General features: G+C 36.3%; 1 protein-coding gene across 1 annotated transcript; it reads left to right on the forward strand.

The window, feature by feature from the left end:
• The first annotated feature begins 3,394 nt into the window (after positions 1 to 3,394).
• On the forward strand, positions 3,395 to 14,752 carry LOC131323571 (uncharacterized). The gene is made up of 3 exons (XM_058355423.1): positions 3,395 to 3,479; positions 13,034 to 13,261; positions 14,319 to 14,752. Exons 1-3 carry the CDS (start codon positions 3,395 to 3,397, stop codon positions 14,441 to 14,443), a joined length of 438 nt encoding a protein of 145 aa, XP_058211406.1. The 3' UTR covers positions 14,444 to 14,752.
• The last annotated feature ends 859 nt before the right edge of the window (positions 14,753 to 15,611 follow it).

The raw sequence follows: 15,611 nt of genomic DNA on the forward strand, positions 1-15,611 counted from the left end.
GTAGCGATTGCTTTTGTAAGGGTAAGTTTACATAGGTAGATCCAGTAGTATGTGCGGTGGTAACCCATTTGTCAATATATAGTACCATGTACAAGGACAGAGCCAAAGATGAATTATAGCGTGTACCCCTAACTAAAATAAGAAAAATAAGTGCTTATATTTTGAAATAAATATTATGTATTATGAGAGAATGATCCGTCTCGTAAAACGAAAAATAAATATTAAAAAATAAAAAACTTAAAAATAAAAAGTATTGAACTTTTCTGAACAATAATATATTTTGTGTATAAACAGTACTATGAAATGAGTAATGATAATTACCAGGGTTACCATTGCATGATATGAAAATGAGCGGAGTGAAGCTATACTCTTGAACGGTTGTCACGAAATAAATATAGGAGTTGTGCTACCTCCACACCCAAGTGCACACCCACACACACAAAGTGTGTGGGTCCCACACACAATGCACACTGCATTGTGTGTGGGACCCACACACTTTGTGTGTGTGGGTGTGCACTTGGGTGTGGTTCTAGAATTTTCGATAAATATATGCCATGAGAACAAATTTCAAGAAATTAGAAAATCATTTTGCATAAAATTCATAATTTAGAGGTGCTATATATGGAAAATACTCAAAAGTTGGAGGTGGCCCTGGACACCCTTGGCTCCCCCTCCCTTCAAGAAATTTCTTGTTTCCTTTTTATCAACTTTTTCCTTTTTAAAATTCAAAAAATCTAGAACCACAAACAAATGCACAAACGCTCACAATACATGTGGGCTCTACACACTGGTGTGCAGCGTGTGCAGAGCCTACTGTGTGTGAATGTTTGTGGTTCTAGCAAAATTGTTTGAAATATTTAGGATAAACTTTCGGAGGGTTAGGCTTGGCATGTTGCAAGTGATTGTTGGTTAATAAGTATTGTGTTTTTACTTGAGACATGTCACGTGCGTGTTTTGGGCTTCATTGTATGTCTCATTCTTTATGGTTACGGTGAAGTATTTACAAAATTTTGTTAGTGCGAATTCTCATGCTAAAGCATTTTCTTTTCAGATTGAAATATACTTGTAAAGGAAAAAGAGAAACAACATGGCATGTGCGTTTGGACTCCTTACTAATTAATGAAATTGGGCAAAAGAGGATGGATAAGCTTTGTCTCTCCTCCCTGGCCAACACCGGTATGATGTATCTACTTTCTATCCATATTGATAAAAATAACATGCACAATGCTCAAACACATGCAGAAGCGCACACGTAAAGCGTAGAGTCAACACACATTAAATGCTCCCATACACATCTGTATCTCGATTGGTAAATTTTAATTTCTGGTCGCAGCATTTTATAACCTAAACCTATTACATACCACCACTGATTGATAGTACCATAGTGAACAAGTTAATTATTCCAGTGTTTTCATGAGTAGGTGCAATGTCGGACTATTTCTCAATTCTCATAATTTAACAATGATGGTTGGTGAGTGCGTTAAGATCCTCTGTATTTGACTCTCTCTCCTTGGCTGAATTATTTAACGCGTTTACTTTTTCAAGTATGGACTCCTCCTCCTCCTCCTCCTCCTCTCTCTCTCTCTCTCTCTCTCTCTCTCTCATTGCATGGGTGATGAGAATCCGAAATGGATTGGTGAAGAATTCAGACCCACTTGCATACAGTAGTAGTAGAAACCAACAAAATCTAGTACGTACTACTACTGGTCCAAATTCGAGTGCTGGAATCGGATGTTGACTCTTGAGCTGTTTTTTTCTTGTTTGTTTTCGGTCTCCGAATCCTTGAACCACTTATGGGCATGTGGGGCACGGCTCCCGCGTTGTTTCGGAGATTTTTTATTATTTTTTTAAAATTTTAATATTAATAGTAGTTTTTTTTTAGTTAAGAACACTTATAAACATTGTATTATGTATTGGATGTTATTTAGATATTTAAATATTTTAATGTGCTTGCTCTGGGTCCAAAACTCAATCTCTCTATTTACGCACGGTCTCGTCATAGGTTTTTCTTTCAACTATTAATCTCATTTATCTTTCTATCTCTGTCCACTAATTACTCCAAAAGAAAGTCCCTCAAAACCTAAACCAAATAAACTATAATAGATTCCCGAACCTTAAAAATTTCAAAATCATAAAATTTTAAAACCTTATTGTTTATAATTCGACCATTTGTGTTTATGAAATTCTAATTTCGTTCCCGGTGCACGGTCTTCAATAAGGTCACACTGGATGTTTTTTTTCCCTGTGAAGTACATTTACCCTCCTTCTTTTTGCCAAGTATATATGAATTACATTTATAGGAACAGAACATATAAGCATGAGATAAACCGTTCAAATTACAGAAAGATATAATGGTAATTCTCTCCCTATTTATTCAACGACATTAGGGATCTTGCATAATTAACGGAATGCTACAAACACATACATTTTTAAGAGTTGTCTGATGCATGAACACGTAGAACGACTTCAGACACATTTTCATTCAATCGGAATATGTTTCCGCACGTACATTTGTATTCAAACCACTAGCCAAGGTTAATCCACTCACCAAGGGTCAAGTTACTGGCAAAAAATTAAAATTGGTTGGTAAAGAGTCTTTTGTACAATGGCCATTAAAATTGGTTGTTTTGAAGGTTACAAAAATAGGGATGCCATTTCCAGGATCATATGCAGCTCCAGCCCCTTAACGAGGAATGGACAAATAATAAATACAAGGAAAACCACCCTTGAAATTAAATGTCTCTAAATTCATGAAAAAATCAATTATCTATTTGAAATGTTGAGAGGTAGGTTAAGAATTTGCAAGTAGCAGCAGTAGGAGAATATTGTGCACTTTCATAGGCTCTCTGAATGTTTTTATTTTCCTATTGTTCTTTTTTTTTTTATCCTTGTGATAAATGAATATATTCTTCGCCATTCAAAAACAAATTCAATTATCTAAAATCCAAGAGTAGTCATGACTAGTCAATCTAGCTTATTCTTAAGCGAGTGATCATCCCATTCCCATGGGAAAACAAATCAACCATCATGCATGCGAAAAACTTCAGCTTCTTCATCGGTTTTAAAAACCAGCATACTATAAAAGTTCAAAATCCGCCCGTTTCGTCTTTACAATTATTTTTAGAATCTCTTTTCCAAATTTATTTGTTGAGAAACTCCGATCGTTCACCATGGATCTTCTCAAAACAATACATTTCTTCTCTCTTCATAATTATGTGTTTGGACCCTACTACTTGTGTGCAGCTTTTTCGACTAAGAATACCTGGACTCTGAAATTAACAATTGAATAAATTTGCTGTGGCTGTGAAATCCATGAGCTTGGGAATACGCCCAAGACTCGCTGTTATAGTTCTCCAAAAAATTTCAGAGGCAGAATAGTTATCCATAATAAGGAATGGGGGCCATAAAGAAGGACAAGATTAAGGTAGAGATAAAGCCCTTTATTGACATGACTAGTGTCCCCTACTTGTCAAAACTTGGTATAAAAAAAAAACTCAGGCAATTCTATTGGCTGGCTATTTTCAAAGGTCATGGTTTCACATTGATAGTAACATATTGTGATAAAAATATGTATAGCTAGAAACTGTCAATAACAATAAATGGTTTCACATATATAGGCCTGGCTGCTAAAATCAGCAACCCCTAGCATATCGAAATAAGTTCATGACCACCCTTCTTCTGTTTTTAACCATGTGTCTGGTCAATATACGCACACCTTAAGTACTAATTATGGGAAAGTAAATTAATTCCACCGTCCACTATATGAGGTCCAAATTAGAGTCAGAGAAAATATCTTTATGGACTGACCCTAAAAAATCGGTACCAGTACTTGTGAGGTTTTAAACAGGAGACCTTAGAAAAGCTCTAAGTCCTAAGTATTGCACCAGGCTAACCCTTGGGGTTAGTTCACCACCCTTCTTACCAGGGCACAATTGGAATTTTTTTGTGTACTAATCTTTCTTAATTAGGACCATGCACAATATTTTGTTTGCGTTCTGAAGTGCCGATTATTAGAACAAAACGTACATCAATTAATAAGAAAGAAATACTTTATAAATTGCCCCAATAAAGCAATAATAACATTGTTCAACTTTCAGAATGAATTACGTACGTATAATAATCTCACTTCAAATGCTACGAAGAGGAATTTTAAAGAGGATTAAACGGAGATTATACTGAAGAAAGATGAGAGAGAGAGAGAGAGAGAGAGAGAGAGAGAGAGAGAGAGAGAGAGAGAGAGAGAGATGTAGGCAGACATATCTTTTTGTTTCAGAAAGGGGAGAGGGAGAGGGGATGAACGAAAAGAATGGGGATGCTGCCATTGGCAGCCTGTAAAGCGGTACGGAGCAGCCGATGCTCGTATCAGCAATCGACGCACGGTTTGGATATTAGCCGAGCAATGAACGATTTAAATTTGTATGCGCTCAAATTTGATCCGAACAGTCCGTTCTGAGGTGAACAACCGAATCAGACATTTTGCACCCGCATGGCAGGGAGCTGCTCGGCGGCATTCCTGGGTCCGGAGAAAGGAGGGTGGGGAATACTAACTATGCTAGTTTTCTTTTTGATCGAGTAAAGAACCTTTACCTTTTATGCGTCGTTTCAGCAAACTGTACAATTTACATATCATATGAAAGCACATTTTAAATTCTCTCACTCCAAATTTGACTTTAACAGTTGGAAAGTACTTCAAATGTCGAATCAATCTATGAAAAAATGATTTTGTGTTTGAAGAGTCGCTGAAGTAAACTATCGAGGCAACGAAACACTACAAAATCGGAACTTGCGTGGTGGCTATTCCAAGTTCAACAAGGTATCAAGTTCGAGACTTAGCGTCTACTAATTACTTACTAACTTTTTTTTTATAGGCCCAAAGTTTGATAAAACTTGACAAGTACTGCATCAAGTCGGGGGAGAAGAGAAGGGGATCCAACCAAAGATTGGATAAAAAAAAAAACACATGAAGAGAGACAAAGCCCAAAAACACATGTGGTAAAAATAAAATTCATGTAACCGACCCCAATCGATTGGGACATAAAACTTGATTTGGTTTGGTTTGTTTTGATTTGGCTCGGTCACATGCTGTAAAAAGAGAATAGAATTGACGATAGTAGTAAAATTAACTTGTGATTCCCCTTTGAGTTTGTGACAGAATTGTCGACGCAGACCTAATTACCATGCAAATTCAATGATGGCGTTCCAATTGGTCAAGATAAGCTTTTTAATTAGCACCTCGTTTTGGAATTCTCAATAATCTGCTCAGCTAGCTAGCCATGCATTCACATGCAAATAATTATTGTACCTAGTTTTATTCCAGTCTAAGAATGGAAACTCACATCGTAGTTTGAACATCATAAGTTTCATTTGTGAAGCTAAACGGCACTTGCAAAGCGATTTATTTCATCACAACAACATGGAAAGAATTACTACAACCACTTTTCACCTAGACACAAGTATTTCAGACTAAAAAGGACAGACTAAAATAGCACATACTGCACGTAGAATCCGAAATACAATTTGGGAAATAATGTATGTTAGTCAAGGAAGAGGAGGTGGAGACCCCAACGAATGGGTAGTCCGGAAGAATAAAAAAGAGCACTGATGGAATCCATAAAGACAAAAGAACAAAACACTTTAGGGTTGTATGAAAAAGCTCCATAGAGGAGAAAAAAACTCTACGAAGGGAGGAAAGAACAAAACAATTGAAAATAGTTAGACCCCCTTATTCGGTCTTCACCATCGGCGCAGGTTTCATATGTCGATTGCTGTCAAAATCGACTCCAAAGTCGCTAAAAAAAACCCTCGTCGCCGGAGTGAGCGGTGTTTGCCGAATCTAACTTATACGACATCGAAGTAAAAGAGGAATGAGAGATGGGGGATGTGATTGGTGTTTTTTCTCTATTTTCTGACAAACCAAAAATAGTCTCCCAGCTAAATTTAGAGGCTGCGGTTTGTCTTAACTTAAGCCAACTAAGATCTTAGTTTTAAATGTTTTTTCGACTAGTTTTTGTTAGTTTTGCGTTAATTCGTTTTGCTTAAACAGTCGTCTTGACAAGTAAAATTTAAAACGAAAAAGTCAAAACCAAAACCAAAAAGAGCTCAATAAGCACGCATGAAGATTCAAACAGGCAATTGAGTTGTGTGTCTAGCTTATTGGAAATGATCATCGGCATCAGATTGGATTAAATATTCCCGAAAATTACATACTCGTGAATGTTTTAATCAATACTTTTAATTAGCGACCAAATTAAACCGATATAATTCACGTGTGAGATATATAATATCACGAGACGTGGTAGTGGTAAAATCTCATAACTATTTGTTTCATGAAATTATAGACCATATGACAGGATAATCCCAACAAAAAATAAATGTCCAAACAAAGTAAATGAGTGTACGTCAAATCTCTTCTTCCCTTGGTTGTTACTTTGTGGAGAAGGGCTGCAAAAATGAAAGAGTATGACCCCCTGTGCCATCAATCCTCTATGTCTATGTGAAGCCAATTTGTTTTTGGACAGCTATATGTAATAATTTCCTTCATGGATGTGAACGTCTAGATAGCCTAGATATGTTGTTGCCACATCTTCATCTTTGACATACTTCAACCCTAAGTCACATAATTCGCATGTACGCGAGCGTTAGCATACTTGAATCAAACTTCAAATTATTAAAATTAACAAAAGCGAGATTGAGAGTTTGAGCGTAGTATGCATTTTGAAGGATTATGTGACTAATTAAGCTAAGCTAAAGTACTATTTTCTCCCATTTTGATTGCTCATTAATATTGCTAAAACACTGGATTTTCCTCGAGAAAATGTCATTTCAGGCGGGGAAAACAAGATCATCTCATACTAATATAAGTTTGTTTTTCAATCTTCTCTTTGTATCATCGAACCGGCAAAAGCCACACAACTCAAAGACGCAAGGCGTGGAACCGAAATTGTGTTTACTATGTGAACGCCGAAATTTGATTTTTATTTCTCGATCAATTGAGTTAGCAGTTTTGGTTGGCTCCACTCTTAATTCCTAACCTCTAAGTACGATCGGTTATCCTTAATCAAATGATCAAAAAAATTGTATTGAAAACCTTTTCTAAATTGAGACATATATATTCAGCTTATTTTCAAAAAAAAGTGTATTCTATTGGATGAACTCCATACAGAAGGATTCACATCATATTTTAAACCCTTGGGATGGGACCCAGCATGAACTAGGCATGCATGGTTTTACTAGTCAACCAATTTTTTAGAAGATCTACTCAAAACTTCTTGCACTTCACTTTTTGAAAGGATTTGCCCAATCCAGCAGCTCACCTACTACAGTATATTTTGTCACTTTATCCCACGTCATGTCACTCGTCCAAACCATCCAAGATTGGTTAAGTGGTTTCAGAACTCTTCTGAGAAATCTAACATGGTATCAGAGTTAGATATTGGATGACCTCATCTAATGTGACCAAGTATTCATCTCTTCACCTTGTCAAATTATGTTTCCACGTACATTTGGACTGTACTTGACAATCGCTAGAGGGACTTTATTTTGAAAATCTTTTCTAAATTGATACTATATTCAGTTTATTTTTATAAGGATACATATTCTATTGGATGAACTCCATGAAGAAGGATTCAAAACATATTTTAAACCCTTGGGGCATGACCCAACATGAAGGCAGGGTTTTACTTGTCAAAACCAATTTTTTAGAAGATCTAGAACTTGTTGCGTTTCACTTTTTAACTCAAAAGGATTTGCCCAATCCAGCAGCGCCCCACATTCCTCGTCTAAACCTTCAAAGTTTGGTTAATTAATTTAGATACTACTCCACTTATAGTCAATTAATTTTAGGGTGAAACCCCTCTAACAAATCTAACATGATATTAGAGTTAGGTATTGGATGACCTCACCTTACGTGGTCAAGTTTCCATAACCCGAGTCAATTGCTTTACCTCATCGATTCAAACTTCCACGTATCCGGGTTGCACGTGAAGGTCACATGAGTGATCAACTCTCTTGGTCTCCTCAATTCGTACCTTCACGTGCGTTCGGGTTGCACGTGATTGGAAGTGTGAGACTTTCTCACATTAATCATCTAAGTTATCCAAGTTTGATTAATTGATGTAGAGATTACTCAACCTATAGTCAATTGATTTTAAAACTCTGGAAAATAAAATCAAATGGACGACCGAATCAACCGCCTCACAACCCTATAGGGTAGCCCGCCCCACAGAATCTCCGGCTCCGAGAAATTCTTTAGGCAGACACATTTTGCTTTGTGTTTCCAAAAAGGGGAGAGGGAGAGGGGATGAACAAGAGATGTACAAGGGTGGAGAAGGCAGACAGACTTTATGTGTCTCCAAAAAGGGAAGAGGGAGAAGGGATGAACAAACGAAAGAATCTGGTTTGTCTGTAGTTCAGTTTTGGATTGCAAAGTTACAGTCTAAGTAATCGCAATCGTCGAATAATATTTTTAAATGTCCAAATTTGTTTTCAATTTTTTGCCGATGATAAAAAAAATTACCGATAATACATTCAACAAATTTGAATTATTAAATTTTAAAATAAATGGTTCAAATTGAACCACACAAACCTCGATCTAGTGGGAAAAGGAGGGTGGGGAATACTCCTAGTACTTTTCTTTCGATCGAGTACAGAACTTTTTATGCATGGTTTCAGCACATTTTAAATTCTCTCACTTCAAATTTGTTTGACATAACAGTAGCATAGTACTTCAAATGTCGAATCATTCTATAAAAAATGACTTTGTGTTTGAAGAGTCGCTGAAGTAAACGGGTTCGGCGCCCCTCCAGTAACGGTTACCATTCAGTTCGGGCCAGTCAGCCTTTTTCTAGCAAACGTCGAGTTCGTTCAATGATCGGATTTGTCCATATTGTAAATCTTGTCGAAACGCATAACCATGTCAAAAATCATGTTCATCCAATATCGTTCAATACCCGATAGGAACACATTTATTTTAGAGAAATTGTTGAAAGGGGTTTCAATCCAGTGTAGGTAAATAAACCAAGCAGCTCGTGAGCTCGGCTTGTTTAATAAATGAGCAGAGCTTGAGCTCAAATTTTCAGCTCGTTTACTAAACGAGCTACTCTGCTCGGCCCATTCGATAGAAGCTCGGCTCATTAAAAAAGGCTCGGCTCGATTAAAGAGCTTCATTTAGTAAATGATTAAGCTCGGTTTGTTAAGGCTCGAGCTCAAATTTTTGGCTTGTTTACAGCCCTAGTTGAGAGGTAGGTTAAGAAATTGGGAGCAGCAATTGTAGGAGAATAGCTTAGCAAAAAAAAAAAAAATAGTACGTAGGAGAATATTATGTGCTTTCATAGGCTCTCTCAATTTTTTTCTTTCTTATTATTGTTATGTTCTTTTTTTTATCCTTGTGATAAATAAAAATGTTCTTCGCCGTTCAAAAAAAAATCAATTATCTAAAATCCACCAGTAGTCATGACTAGTCAATCTAACTTATTCTTATGCGAGTGATCATCCCATGGGAAAACAAATCGACCATCATGCGAAAAACTTAAGCCTCATCGATTTTAAAAACTAGCATACTATATATATAAATTCAAAATTCACCCTCTTTGTCTTTACAATTATTTTTAGAATCTCTTTTCCAAATTTATTTGCTGAGAAACTCAGATCGTTCACCCTGGATCTTCTCTAAACAATACATGCATTTCTTCTCTTTTCATAATTGGATGTTTGGACCTACTTGCGTGCAGTTTTTTTTACTAAGAAGAATACCTAGGCTTTGAAATTAACAATTGAATAAATTTGGAAATAAGCCCAAGACTCGCTGTTATAGCTCTCCAAAAAATTTCAGAGGCAGAATAGTTATCCATAATAAGGAATGGGGGCCATAAAGAAGGACAAGATTAAGGTAGAAATAAAGCCCTTTATTGACTTGACTAGTTTCCCCTACTTATCAAAACTTGGGCCTAGGTTTCTATATAAACTTATTAGGCAATTCTATTGGCTGGCTATTTTCAAAGGTCATGGTTTCACACTGATAGTAACATATTGTGATAAAAATATGTATAACTAGAAACTCTGTCAATAGCAATAAATGGTTTCACATGGGGCTGGCTGCAAAAATCAGCAACGCCTAGCATATCGAAATAAGTCCATGACTACCCTTGGGCTACCTTACGCACGCACAGTCGCACGCCTTGACTATCGGGGGAAACCAATCTCACCGTCTGCTACATGGAGCCCCATTTAAAATCAGAGAAAATTTCTTTATGGATTGGCCTTAAAAAGTTGGTATCCCGTAATAGGAAACCTTAGTAAAGCCTTAAGTCCTAAGCCTTGCACCAGGCTAACCCTTGGGGTTAGTTCACCACACTTCTTACCAGGGCACAATTGAAATTTTCATTTTTGTGTACCAATCTTTTTAATTAGGACCATTCGCAATATTTTGTTTGCGTTCTGAAGTGCCGATTATTAGGACAAAACGTACATTAATTAATAAGAAATAAATACTTTATAAATTGCCCCAATAAGGCGATAACATTTTTCAAGTTTCAGAATGAAGTACCAACCCAAAAAAAAAAAACTTTCAGAATGAAGTACGTATAATAATCTCATTTCAAACGCTACGAAGAGGAATTCTAAAGAAATTTAAACGGAGATTGTATACTGAAGAAAAATGAGAGAGAGAGAGATGTACAAGGGTGATAACGGAATGGGACACGCTATAGTTCAGATCGCATTATAGGGCTGTAGGGCGGCTAATTTGACTGTCCATTTTATCACCAACAACTAGTTGTTGGCATCAAAATGGACAACCAGATCGACCGCCCTACAATCTGGTAGGGCAACCCACCCCACAGGATCTCCGGCTCCGAGAAATTCTTTAGGCAGACACATCTTTCTTTGTGTTTCCCAAAAAAAGGGAAGAGGGAGAGGGGTTGAATAAGAGATGTACGGGTGGAGAAGGCAGACAGACTTTCTGTGTTTCCAAAAAGGGGAGAGGGAGAAGAGATGAACAAAGGAAATAATCTGCCTTGTCTGCTGTCTAATTTTGGACTGCAGAGTTACAGTTCAAGTGATTGCAACCGTTGGATAGTATTTTTAATAGTTCAAATTTGTTTTCAATTTTTTACCGGTAATAAAATATTTTTACCTGCAATAAATTCAACAAGTTTGAACTATTGAATTTTAAAATAAACGGTTCAAATTAAACTGCACAACCTTAATCCAATGGAAAAAAGGAGGGTGGGAAATACTACTAGTACTTTTATTTCGATCGAGTACAGAATTTTTTATGCATCGTTTCAGCACATTTTAAATTCTCTCATTTAAAATAGGTGTGTGCGGATTCCACCATTGATTAATAATTCTACAATCACACTTTTTCATACACCTATTTACATATTCACACTCACAATAAGGGTGGAGCCCATACATATTGAGTGTGTAGTGCGTGCGGGCTCTATCTTTATTGTGAGTATAAATGTGTAAATAGGTGTGTGAATGATTGTGGTGGTAGAAGAATTGAAATAGTAGCATAGTACTTCAAATGTCGATTCATTCTATAAAAAGGGTTTTGCTGCATATTGCCCAGTGGGCATTCTAGATATGGATCCCAAAGGGTTATAGTTTTGACACTTGTCCCTGCAATGCACAGTAAATATGACAGTGTAAATAGCTTAAAGGTTTGCATTAAAAAGACAATGGTAGCCCTATTTCGATTTTAAATTACAATACTACCAAGCAATTCTTAAGCGGCAACAGGCAAACATGGTGTCCCTCGTTTTTCCTGCAACCCTTTTTCCTTTTCCCTCATTTTTCATTTTCCTTACTTTATTCTGCTTGTACTCTGTTTTTACTGCTTCACATAAGCTTTCGAAATGCCGCCAGAAACAAGGGTTTAAAATTTGCCTTAAGATTTCAGCGATACTTATTTATTTAGGATTTGAGCTGTAGATATCTTTAAATCCTCTGTTATTTAGATCGAGATTGGTTTTTATGTACCGGCGTTATCGCGGGGCCTGCTTCGGCGGTAGGTACCTAAGATCGACGTTCAGATTACTTTGGTTCTTTCCTGTATCTGTTCTGGAATCTGTTTGCCCAATGGACTTGTGTTGCATGAATGACTCTTTTCAAAAAAAAAAAAAAAACAACTTTGAGTGCTCTGCTACCACAAAAAAAAAAAAAGAAAGGTCGGTGTGGTTTTTTTTTTTTTGGTTAAGCGGAAAATCATGCATTAATTTAAACGATCAAAGTCAACAAGCCAGATAAACGGCCTTCATAAAAGTTCAAAAAGACTATAAGAGTCGTAGACTAGATCCTAAGACGATAAAAGGTCTTTGCACACATATTCTAATAAACAGGTCATGCATAAATTTTTTGAAAAATGATTTGAAGTGTTCATTTTTCTTAAGATAATCTGAACTGTTTATTTTTCTTAATTTTTTTATGGGATTCAGTAAAAAAAATCAGCTCAATCGAATATCAGAAATAATTTTTTCAAAATTTGTAGGGCAAACAATCCTATTTCAAAAAGTTCTTATTGATATTTGATTGAGTTCCTTTTTTACAGGGATCCATAAAAATATTTTACGAAAATAAACAGCTGAGATCTGATCTTTTTTATGAGACTTGGAGTGGGCTCCAAAAAAATGGATTGAGAACTAAAATCGGGTCCAAGTAAAAAAAAAAAAACAGTAAAATCGGGGTGCAAAGCACCATCTGAAAAATAAAATCTGAAAAATAAAAAGTACGGAGTAATAGAACAAATGGGAAAGAAAAAAGCAATCAAAAGTAGCTGAGTTCTCTTCAAAGTTCAAATAAAATAATATATATGTTCTAAGGTTAAAATTGGCATTTTCAAATATATGACAGCTAGTGTCCTATAGGTTCACAGAAAAAAAGAATAAAAAAAAGTAAAAGGCTGATAAATTGTACTTTTCGAAACAGTTGTGGGAATTACCCTGTACCGAGGAGCTGCCCACTAGGCAGTAACTAGCAAAACCCAAAAAAAAAAAACCCAATTTAAAAAATTTGGGAAAGTGATTCAGTCCAGAAACGATCCAGTACTCTGTCTCTTCTCTTTTCTCTCTCAACGCACCACCGACGGCCACCCCAAAACTCCCCCACCACCACCGACGCACCCCCTCACGATCTGCTCTCTTCTCTCTCCTCCATCTCACAGTCTCACACACTGTCATCTCATCGCACCCCCGCCGACGAGCAACCCCAAACCCGCCCCTACTACCACCGACACACCACCACGATCTCTTCTTTTTCACAGGTATCTCTATCACTTCCCTCTCCGCTAATCTACATTCGATTCTTTCAGTGATGTGCACACACGAAAAAATTAGGGTTTTTTTTTTTTTTTTCAGTTTTCATAATATTGTGATTTTTAATTAGGGTTGTCGATTCTGATAGTCGTGGTTGTGAACCTGTTGAGTGAATAAATTGCTTTGGGTGTCGATTCTGTTGATTGAAAAAATTTCAGTTCTTCTGGCTGTCGATCTGTTGATCTTAGTTGTTGTAAATGTTATCGTTTCTTTTGGTTGGAGACGAAAAAATTGCTAGTGAGTTTGATATTAGCCATCACACCTTTTGTGGGTTTTTACTGTCATCTTAACAAGTTAACCCTCTGTTTCTTGCTCTCTCTCTCTCACTCTACTGGAAAGGCATTTACACAGCTTGTTATTTGTGAAGCAGTTGAATAGAGTAGTCTAAGTATAAATGAACTAAATGCTCTAACCAAATTGTACGAGAAATGTGAACAAACAAGCAGCAGAAACTATAGTAAAACCCTAGGGTTTCTGCACTACCTTTGATGAAATGCACTGCTCGCTGTTTGGAAAAATTCTTGATTTTATATTATTTGTTGGATTCAAGTCCGTCTTTACTAATATTAGTCAGATTAATGGCTGATATTCCAAAAAGTTTGTGTTGTGAAAACTTACTAGCGCCTAAAAAGCTGTAATTGTTGAGTCCATTTCCTATAAACGTTCGATGGTCAAGACCCAGGGCTGATTAGTGTTAAGTTTGAGGTTGTCTTGAACTAGTGCAGTCGTGCCCATCAGTTAGAAAGTTTTTTCTTGATTTGGTGTACAGTATATCTCTGCATTCAGATTGACTATTGAGCATTTCAATTTGGTGGGTCGATTTGAATTTTGCAATCAATTCATGGAATATATGGTGGCTTATAGTAGTAATATTGCCTTAAACATGAAAAATAATTGATAGGTTGGTTACCACCTTCATAATTCGTTTCTTTCAAATTTATGGAGCATTTTTGTCATTTGTTCTACTTTTATAATGTACTGATATACTTTCTTTGATCATCTAAGGTCTCAAACTTGTTATAAATGCATGGGTGCATCTCTGGAAGCCCATGGTTGAACAGATGTACAAAGAAGAGACTGGTGATACTGGATGGACTCTAATTCTTCATCTGAAGGCAAACTTAAAGTAAGAAAAGGTGATATCACTGGATGTGAGGATAGAATGAAGGTTTCAAACAAAGTGCAACTTCTGTACCCACCGAGCGACATGGAATCGGACAATACCTCGACTCAAAGCACAATCGCATTCCCCATGTGGAAATGGAACTCTTATGCATGTCGTGTCGGTGTATCCGTATCGTGTCGTGTCCTACATGCGAAAAAACTGAAATGTCATGATTTGTTTGACCTTTCTTTTATCATTCGTAATTTGTTATGTAACTGTCAACACGAATATGTGCTTCACTTTGCCTTTCTATAGTCAAACTTGATTTTACTGAGTTTGCTTGAGTGTTCCATACTGATGGGGTAATGGATATATGGACATGATTTGAGTCCAGAGTTTGGTCTTAATACATGAAAATTGCTATTCCCCCCCCCCCTGACACATCCCACCCCCCCGGCCCCACCTCCCTTTCCCAGATTACCCCCCCGCCCCCTCTCTCTCTCTCCCTCTCTCCCTCTCTCCCTTTTCTTTCTTTCTTTCCTTTCCACTTTGTTCTTTTCTCTTTTTTTTTCCCTTTTATTTCTGGTTTGGTTTTTTTTTTTTTTTTCATTTTATTTATTTTTTTTTTCCAGTTTGAATTTTTTTTTCTTTTTAATAATAGGTTCAAGGCTAATTCTAGACTTTGTAAAGTAAATGAGAGAAAAAAAAGTGTTTCAATTGATTATGTTTATCCGATTGTTTTATTTTTATTTTTTTATCCTTTATAGATTAAAAAATATAGTTACGAAAATAAGTATTTCAATTTTCAATCCGTTTGAACCAATGCAAATATGTTATTTTTCTGATCATTTCATCCTAAATGGTCGTAATAAATTTTTGGCTCCAAGGCCTTTCAATGAACACCCTAAGAGAGTCCTTAAACTAAATAATGAGTCTTAGGGTGCTCGTTGAAAGGCCGTAAAACAAAAAATTCATTAAGATTACAATTAGTGTTCGGGAACTAATTACGAAATGTATTTTGCAAACGACATACTAATCCAGAATACAAATGATATATTTAGGATTACTTTTTTTTAACTATAGTACAATTTAATAAATTTGTTAACCATTATTTAGCATAGATCATCTTAATTGATTCAGTAGTATGTTGCTTCAAATTACTTTTCTACTCCATATGATTGCAAATAGCTGGT

Source organism: Rhododendron vialii, chromosome 4a, assembly GCF_030253575.1.
Source record: "Rhododendron vialii isolate Sample 1 chromosome 4a, ASM3025357v1".
Classification (NCBI taxonomy): Eukaryota; Viridiplantae; Streptophyta; class Magnoliopsida; order Ericales; family Ericaceae; genus Rhododendron; species Rhododendron vialii.